The following is a 9,894-nucleotide window of genomic DNA, read 5'->3' on the forward strand; positions in this document are numbered from 1 at the left end:
CACACCTGCAATCTGTCACCTTCCCAGCCAGCTTCCAACAAGCAACAGGGGAAGCCAGAGTCACTCAATCACCATGGACTCACTTAACGGCAACATGATTTGCTTCATGGTGATTCACTTAATGACCGAGGTAAAAATCAGGTCCTGTCATGTGGTGACTCGCTTAACAACCATAACGCCTAGTATCTGAAATTCCAGTCCCAACTGTGGTCATAAGTTGAGGACTTATCTGTAAGACCCAGCTATTTTCCTTTTCTTCTTTGTTTGCAGCTGAGGTGCCCAGTTAGAGTCCTTCAAAATGTTTATTAAAACAGTGACATCCATAAGACCAAACATTCGCTCTGCTTGGAAATGCATGTGGGGAGAATGAAAAGAAGCCTCTGGCTAACTCTGGCTAACATAACTGGAGTGCCAAGGAGCGCTACCTCCGGCCTCTCTCCAGGTGCCGTCCCTGGAAAAGAGCCTCTGGAGAGGGGCAACTCTAGCCTGGTCAGGAAAGAAGGGCTGAGATGAGAAAGCCTGGAAATGGGCCTGGAACCCCTGCAGGCACCGGCTCAGCCCGCATCAAGACCTCCACCTCATTGGAAGCGGACTTTCTGGCTCCCCTCCAGTCCGTCGCTGCAGCCAAGAAGGGACCCCAAAGACTGGCTGCTTCTGCCCCCTTCAGATGATACACTTTAGAATAGAATAGAACAGAGCTGGAAGGGACCTTGGAGGTCTTCTAGTCCAGCCTCTTGCTCAAGCAGGAGAACCTACACCATTCCAGACAAGTGACTGTCCAGTCTCCTCTTAAAAACCTCCCGTGATGGAGTGCCCACGATTTCTGGAGGCAAGCTGTTCCACTGGTTAATTGTCCTCACTGTCAGGAAGTTTTTCCTTAATTCCAGGTTGCTTCTCTCTTTAGTCAGTTTCCAACCACTGTTTCTTGTTCTGCCCTCGGGTGCTCTGGAGAATAGTTTGACGCTCCCTTGATGGAAATAAAAGTGCAGGAAGACGAACGGACCTGCAGGCAGACATTGTCCCCTATGCCTAGCTTCCTGTTCTGACAAATAATAATCCTGACATGCCTTCAGTCAGCTGTCAAGCTTACCTGGGACTTTGCCAGGAAGTCATGGACCTTAGTGACAGTAACTGGCCGGGTCACCACAACGCTGGGAGGAACACAGCCCAGGTTGCAGGTCCTCCAAGCCGTTATGGCTGCTCGGCTCCCGTCTGGGCAAAGGAGTTCAAAATCCCTGGGAGTGTAGCCGGTGGCCCATCCTGAGCTATTCAGGTCTGCAAGGAACAAAGTAACCGACTTGAACTATTTAGCATCACAACGTTTTCTGCAAATCTCACCAAATAAGGATATGATCATTGCTGATTTTCTGAGCGTTGAACTTGAAGGGCTGAGGACAGAAAGGGGTCCTAACCCAAAACCAATGGAGGTTTGAAAAGCAGGTGTGAAAAAAAAGCAGAAACGGTGAATCCAGGAAGACCCTCAAACTACAGACCAGCTCCATGGAGGGAAATGCCATCCAGAGTTAAAGGCAGATTCTCTCTGGACTCCGTCAGTTTCTGAGTCGGCAGCTACTCTTGGCAGGATTCATTCTAAGCCAACGTCTCCCCATCTAGCTGGATATTTGCTGGCTTTGTGCTTGTTGATTTACAAGTGCTGCATCTTCTTGCTGGGACCATCCCTGGTGTTCTTACTGGCTATATGTCCAGGGGCTCCACAGTAAAAGACCAGCCCAGATCTCTTAGTAGGGTTCTCCCCTATTGAGTTATAATTAGCTCATTGGGAAAGGTGAGGTGGGGGAAGGCAGGCTGTAGCTTCTCCCCTGCCTCAATTCTTCCAGTTGGGCATCTATAATTAAAAATGTTGATAGAGCTGATTGGGGAATTCTGGGAAGTGAAGTTCACAAGTCCTAAAGTTGCCAAGGTTTGGAGGAAATTTAACCTGAAAATTATCATGTGGCAATTTACCAAAATCTGAAAAGATAATACAAAATATCTTACAGTCAATGTTCTGAAGTAGGTTATGATGTTCCAAGAGAGCCACATCACCGAAGCTTCTCCCAGCGGGATCACCCAAGAGGCATCTGGAAGATAAAGGAAGAGTGAGCCCAAGCAGCAATTTTATTATAGCTTTTAGCCAATTAAAAAGAATTTAGTCTGAAACTCCTGCCTTCCAGTCCAGTCTTATATCGAGATTATTGTGAGCGAGATTTGACTTTGAAGCTGCTGGAACCCTGCAACCCGGAGGCTGCGGCTTCACTTTCCGTAGGTTTAAGAGTCAAAGAGGCTTTAACGGAATGGAAAAGACAAGGAGAGGAGCAGGTGATAGAGTTAGGAAAAATAAAAAATATTAGCCAAAAGAAACCAAAGGCCTGAAATAAAGAAATAACAGGATATACCACTGCAGGTAGTCCTCAACGTACGACCAAATTTTTGTTGTTAAGCAAGATATTTATTAAATGAATTTTGCCCCATTTTACGACCTTTCTTTCTACAGTTTTTAAGTTGTTAAGTGAATCTGGCTTCGCCACTGGCTTTGCTTGTCAAAAGATCGCAAAGGGAAATCAGATGACCCCCCCGCATGCTGCGACCGTCATAAATGTGAGTCAGTTGCCAAGCATCTGAATTTTGATCACGTGACCACAGGGATGCTGCAATCATCATAAGTATGAAAGATGATCATAAGTCACTTTTTTCAATGCCGTTGTAACTTTGAATGGCCACTAAATGAACTGTTGTTCATCCAACTGTTGTTGGATCTTGGAGGTCTTCTCACTCCAAGCTTGCTTTCCAGCAGAAGATCCTACACTATTTTGGACAAGTGTCTGTCCAATCTCTTCTTAAAAGCCTCCAGTGATGGAGCGCACACAACTTCTGGAGGCAACTTCTGTTCCACTGATTAATTGACCTCACTGTCAGGAAGTTTCTCCTTAATTCCAGATTGCTTCTCTCCTTGATTAGTTTCCATCCATTGTTTCTTGTCCTGCCTTCAAGGGCTTTGGAGGAATAGGGTGACCCTCTTCTTCTTTGTGGCAGCCTCTCAAATACTGGAATACTGCTATCTTCCATCATCGTCATCATGGCACTGAATATCCATCACCATTCTCTATATCTACCACATTTATAAACTACTTTTGCCTTGAAACCTCTCACCTCTCTCTTCTGGAGGATCTCATCAACTCCATCCAATCACAACATTTTCATCCTTTCCTTCCGTTCAACCCTTAATAAGGTAATTGTAGGTAATTGCTTTGCTTTTGGTTGTCATTCCTTCTCTCTATATGACCAAATTACCTCAAATGTATTTCTTTCCTATTAAACCTACGTCTCGATTAAGTCCACTATCAGGTATGATTCTATTTTAACCCACTTACTTCCTGAATATCCCCCTTCACCTCCTTCCATTGGTGTTTCTTCTGATATATCCAACTCTTATTTGGAGATAAGAAAATGAGCAGAAGCACACTCTCTCTCTCTCTCACACACACACATATTTATTTTGACATTCATTTGTTGCATTATTTAAAATTAGTAGTATTTGTACAATTTAAAATTTTTTCCATCCATTTCCCCATCTTCCCCAAGGTACCTAACTTCATCTACTTGCTCTAGATTTTCACAATTTATGTATAATTATGTATACAGTATTTCCTTTGTATAGAACTGCCTTGGTCTTTGATTTATTCATTTTCAGATCAATTCTCTTCACAGCATCAGGGAATCTAAAATTTGCTGTAAATAATTTGGGTTTTCACCAAAAAGGCAGCATTCTCTGCATACTAGAGTAGCTGGAAATTTACATCCCCGATCAACTTATTTCCAGTATCACTGCAGGGACTCTCCATGCAATTGTCCATAAATACATTAAATAACTATGAAGATATCATACATCCTTCTTACTTTGGTTTCTAAGGATTCCATTTATTCATGTACATTATTTATTTCCATCATATATTACTCTTCCTGTATCCAGCAGCCAACTTCCAGTTCTGTATCTTTTAATTAGCATCAGAAGTTTCAAAAATATGTTGAAATTCACTGTTTACTGGTCACATGATTTTAACCTAATTTAGAGGGAGCAAATATGATCAGCTTTCTCTGTCAGCCCTTCTTCCTTTTTCTTATACATGTGTGTGTGAGAAAGATATAACAGCCAGCTTGTGCCTACATATGGTGCACGCTCTCGCTCTCGCTCTCTCTGTTCGTGTGTGTGTGTCTTTAAGTCAGTGTTGACTCTTGGCAAGGGTCTAGGACAAATCGCCATGGCCAGCTCGCCATGGGACAGAACAGAATAACAGAGTTGGAAGGAACCTTGGAGGTCTTCTAGTCCAACCTGCTCAGGCAGGAAACCCTATACCATTTCTAACAAATGGGTGTCCAATCTCTTCTTAAAAACTTCCAGTGTTGGAGTATTCACAACTTCTGAAGGCGAGTTGTTCTACCAATTAATTGTTCTGTCAGGACATTTTTCCTTAGTTGTAGGTTGCTTCTCTCTTTGGTTAGTTTCCATCCTTGTCCTGCCTTCAGGTGCTTTGGAGAATAGGTTGACCCCCTCTTCTTTCTGGCAGCCCCTCAGATATTGGAACAGTGCCATCATGTCACCCCTCGTTCTTCATTAAATTAGACATACCTAATCCCAGCAATCATTCTTTATATGTTTTAGCCTCTAATCCCCTGGTCATCTTTGTTACACTTCTCTGCACTCTCCTTAGAGTCTCAACATCTTTTTTACATCGCGGTGACCAAAACTGGATGCAGTAGTATTCCAAGTATGGCCTTACCAAGGCCTTATAAAGTGACATTAACACTTTGTTTTTATTTTATTTATTTATTTTATTCAATTTTTATCCCGCCCTTCTCCTTACCGGACTCAGGGCGGCTGACAGCCTTATAAAACAGATACTAGTTATTTATGATTAAATTTTGGTTTAATTTTTCTTTATAAGTGATACCGGATATATTAATTTTAAAGTGAATTTTGGGGTGATTTTTAAGGGATCCGGTTAGGGCGAACAACCAAGAGCCATGTCTTTAGGGCGCGGCGGAAGGAGGGGAGATCCGGGATCACCCGGATCTCTGGGGGTAGTTCGTTCCAGAGGGTGGGAGCTCCCACCGAGAAGGCCCTCCCCCTGGAAGTCGCCAGCCGGCACTGTCTGGCTGACGGCACCCTGAGGAGACCCACTCTGTGGGAGCGTACCGGCCGATGGGAGGTAATCTGCGGCAGAAGGCGGTCTCGGAGATATCCCGGTCCGATGCCATGGAGCGCTTTGAAGATGATGACCAACACCTTGAAGCGCACCCGGAAGGCCACCGGCAACCAGTGCAGCTCGCGCAGCAGCGGTGTTACATGGGAGCGACGAGTCCCTCCCAACACCGCCCGCGCGGCCGCATTCTGGACCAGTTGAAGCCTCCGGGTGCTCCTCAAGGGAAGCCCCATGTAGAGAGCGTTACAGTAGTCCAGGCGGGAGGTGACGAGGGCATGGGTGACTGTGCGCAAGGCGTCCCGGTCCAGAAAAGGTCGCAACTGGTGTATCAGGCGTACCTGATAAAACGCCCCCCTGGTCACGGCCGACAACTTCACGTGATATTGATTCTATCCCTCTGTTAATGCAGCCTAGGGCTGTGTTGGCTTTTTTGGCAGCTGCAGCACACGGCTGGCTCATATTTAAGATCCCTCTCACGGTTACTACCTATACTGTACCTGTGCATTTGGTCTTTCTTGCCTAAATGTAGAACAAAATGTAGGACAATTTGCCGTGGGACAATTCAACATTGTATTAATTGCTTCATTCAGTTACTTTTATTACTGATGACCACGTTTTCATCAAAATTATTTGTAACTCTTGTATTTCTGAATTGACTTTATTTATTTTATTATTATTGGCCACGGTTCCATTTAAATTAATTTAACTTTTTTATTTGTTAAATTGTCCTGCAGTAATTTGGCCATCGCCGGTTGTCCCATTCCGCTTGGCAATTTCCTGGACTAATCCCTGCAAATTTCTCAGCAAGGTTTTTGGAAGTGGTTTTCCCTTGCCTTCCCAGGGCTGAGAGACAGGGGATGTCCCGAGGTCATCCAGCAGGCTTTGTACTAAAGCAGGACTAGAATTCACAGTCTCCTGGTTCCTAGGCTGGTACTTTAAATCACTATGTGCCAAAGTGCCTCTCCTTGTGCTTATATACAAATGAATTTTGAAAACCCCAGACAAAATCACAAGTCCCAAAGTCAGGAGACCCCCTAGCCCTTAAGGCATGGCTTCGTAGTAACATTTTACTAAGAAGTGAAACTTTTTCTCCAGGGTGACTCACCTGAGGGCCCCCAGATTGCCATAGTACCGTTCATGATGATTAGCTGCACACCTGGAAGACCCCTTGCCTCTCCCCTCTTGTCCAATGCACACTTTGCACAGATTTCCACTGGCTCCTGGCATGCAGCCTTTCCAAAAAAAATTCTGGTATGCTTTGAGAAGGAGAAAGGGCAGCGGTTACTCAGCGGAATTATGCGACTGGTTTTTCATTTACTGCACTCACTGCACATAGACAAACCAGCCAGCCAATGTGGGTAGCACTGCCAAGTAAAAAAAATGGTTTCTTGGAATATTGGTAAAGGGGCCTTTCTCCAGTGTTCTGGTTACAGTGCAAAATCAGGGAGAGATGGGAGGCAGTGTACAGAAAAGTACCATTGCTACTATTTGGGTAAGTACTCAATGCCCCTCGGTTTGCAGGCAGCATAACCTCTGCCGAGCAGCAGCTGGAGAACAAGAGTGAAGGAACAGGTGCTGCCTCCTTGAGCTCCTACTGTGCCTATTGGGGTTCGTGAACCCTTCTACCCCCATCCTGGCACCTTCAAAATATCTTATTCCTACCCAAAACGAAGAGCAGCCCAGGTCTCTTCGTGAACCAAGCTCTTCACTAGGCAGACGGGAGTGCTTACCAGAGGTGAGGTTGCAGCTGGAGCTGCCATTCTCCGGGGCCCCGACGGTGTACTGTGAAAGCAGCAGCCACCCTCCTGGGCTGTACACGTGGCTGTGGCAGGAGCGCTTTCCCCTCAAGGTGTACCGGTTTACTTGATGGTTAGCCTTTCTCACCAGGGCGATGATGTAGACTGGAGGAAGACCTGCATTGCGAGAACACACCGTTACCATGAGGGAATAGAATAGAATAGAATAGAATAGAACACAACAGCACAGCACAGCACAGAACAGAATAAGAAGTTGGAAGGGACCTTGGAGGTCTTCAAGTCCAACCTCCTGCTCAAGCAGGGGACTCTATACTATTTCAGACAAATGGTTGTCCAGTCTCTTTTTGAAAAACTCTAGTGATGGAACACCCACAACTTCTGGAGACAAGCCATTCCACTGATTATTGTTCGAACCATCAGGAAATTTCTCCTTAGTTCTAGGTCAGATGTCTTTTTCTTCCGTTTCATCTGTTACTTCTTGTTCTGCCTTCTGGTGCTTTGGAGAATAGGTTGACCCCCCCTCGTCTTTGTGGCAGCCCCTGAGATATTGGAACACTGCTATCATGTCACCTCTAGTCCTTTTCTTTGTTAGGCTCAGTGCTTTTTTTCTAAAAAAAAAAAGGTGCCAGAACTCACACACGTCATACAACCCGCCTTGCCTACCCTACAAGGTTCCATCCAAAAACGGTGCTGGAACTCCGTTCTGGGCGTTCTATGATAAAAAAAAAGCCCTGGTTAGGCTACTCTATCTAGTTCCCTTACCCATTCATCAAACGGTTTAGCCTCCAGCCCCCTAATCATCATTGTTGCTCTTCTCTGCACTCTTCAAGATCTTTTTTATATTGTGACCACCAAAACTGGATGCAGGATTCCCAGTGTGGTCTGACCAAGGCAGAATAAAGCAGTACTAACACTAGACCTGGAGAACATGGAAACTTTGCCATGGCAAGCAAGAGCTTTATTCAACTTCCCACATTACTTGGATTCAACTCCCAAAATTCCCAGGCAAAGTGCTAGAAGCTGAAGTCCCACATATCTGGAGGAAACTAGATTGTTTTTTAAGGAGGCACAGTCCGTTTCTGGAGAGAGTGAGGAAGGGAGATACGAAAGATCTGCTACCAAAGCAAAGAGGGGTGAAACATATGAAGTCAACAGCAGACAGAAAAAAAATTGAGAAAAGCTAGGACAGACCTCCTCCCTAATTTCCCCATCAGGCTCAAAGAACCAAGATTGACATGTGGCGTGACCTCTGAGTAATTTAGTTTTATTATTGTTTGCCTACAGACAGAATTGTGCCAACCTAAACCAATTATCTGTTTAATTGCTCAGAAGGATCCATCCTTACTCTCTTCCTATCTACCAGACATTCCAAGCTTCGGGATCTCTTTGCCCCGAGTTCCATATTCCTGATCATATTCAACAGCAGAGTTGTTGTGTCCTGAGCCTGCAAGATGCAGGCTCGGGACGTTGCAAGAGTCCCGGGCATTTGCAGAAGCTGCCCGGGACCAGACTGAGCGGCGCCAGCCTTGTGCGCATGCGCAAGGCGGGAAAAGCCCGTCTCATGATTGGCTGAACTTGCCCGGGGATCAGAGGGTATAAATAGAGGCCTGCGTGCCTCTGCTCTGGTTGTTCGAGAGTGGAGCAAACAATAAAGACTTGTTGAAGATGAATCGTCTCAAGCGCCATTATTCCCAGGACTTAACAAGAGTATTAAAGGAGGACGAGGTATGGTACAATCATTCTTGCAAGATTCTATTATTAGGGCCACTCTCAATAAAAATAGCCTTAATCTTCTTGAGGAGTTGATTCTCTGCTTGGTCTGTCTGGTGCGGCTATTTTACACCTCCCCAGCACTTGCCTGCTTTTACGGAAGGGATAGAGGGGCTATTCACCTATTACTTGAGAACAGCCACAGTTCTGTAACTCTAGAAAATGCTTCCGGTTGCCTTGACCGCCAATGTCGCACAGGGCAGCTGCAGAAGAGGGCAGAGAAATTCTGTGTGGCATGTCTCTCAAAAAGAACTGCACTACTTTTCCATCTATCACATTTACTCTGTTTATTTTATGTCATTCAAGGAACATTAATTTTCAACACAAATGAAAAAAGCATAAAGAAAATGTAAGGTTTTCCACTTAGCCTCACAACTGCCCCAGCATTACTCAGGAATTTAAAAGAGCCAAAGAAACTCCTGAGTCGAGGTTTCAGCAAGCAAACAACTTTTATTTTGATCAAAACAGAGTTGGGTGACCCCCATCTCTCTTCGTGGCTGGTAGAGAGACGAAGGCAACAACCAGAAAAGATGTCTTCCACCTTTTATACCTTTCCAGAACAAAAAGATCAGGTCTTGGTACCAGGCATAAGATGGCACAAAAAAATAATTCCTAGATGATGACTCATACACAGCAACCAGGCTCCATCCGTAGCTCCTTTCCCCCCTCCCCTTACTGTGCTCTTTTCATGTAAGCAATCACCTCTACCTAAAGCATGAAGCCCTTACTTTTCCAATATATATATATAAAGCATCTGATCAAGCAATTAACTACAAAATAATGATTACAAAATAACAAAACAATGATTACATGATAACACTATGTATCAATATAAAATGGTTACTATATGTAAAATAAATGCTAATGTCAAACTTAAACATACTAAAATCATAAGCACAATAAAATCCCTTCAAAAACATACCTTTGAAACCAGTAACAAGCAGTTAAAAGCAATCCTTAAAAAACGAGACTAGAAAGTCTTTTAAAACTCTACAAGGGGCAAATGGACCTTGATGCCACGATCTCAGGACGAAGGGTCTTTGTGGGAACAGAGACCCAGGAACTGGGTCTTACACACGAGTCTGCCCTCTCCTCCAAGGTGGCCTCATGTCAGGCTATCATGGTGGCTTAAATAAACCACTATTGAGCAGAGAGCAGACTTTCTG

General features: G+C 44.7%; 1 protein-coding gene across 1 annotated transcript in view; it reads right to left on the bottom strand.

Annotated features, from left to right (window-relative positions):
• Window positions 1-421: 421 nt before the first annotated feature.
• The window catches only part of LOC107298186 (saxiphilin-like), a 23,102-nt gene continuing 13,629 nt past the window's right edge, over window positions 422-9,894 (bottom strand). The window contains exons 8-12 of the mRNA XM_015827555.2: window positions 6,932-7,114; window positions 6,307-6,457; window positions 1,999-2,081; window positions 1,091-1,275; window positions 422-451 (exon numbers count right to left, since the gene is read on the bottom strand). Coding sequence (XP_015683041.2) covers window positions 422-451; window positions 1,091-1,275; window positions 1,999-2,081; window positions 6,307-6,457; window positions 6,932-7,114 — 632 coding nt within the window. The remainder of the gene's footprint in view (window positions 452-1,090; window positions 1,276-1,998; window positions 2,082-6,306; window positions 6,458-6,931; window positions 7,115-9,894) is intronic.

This window comes from Protobothrops mucrosquamatus, unplaced genomic scaffold (genome assembly GCF_001527695.2).
Source record: "Protobothrops mucrosquamatus isolate PMUCROS unplaced genomic scaffold, P.Mucros_1.0 scaffold3789, whole genome shotgun sequence".
NCBI lineage: Eukaryota > Metazoa > Chordata > Lepidosauria > Squamata > Viperidae > Protobothrops > Protobothrops mucrosquamatus.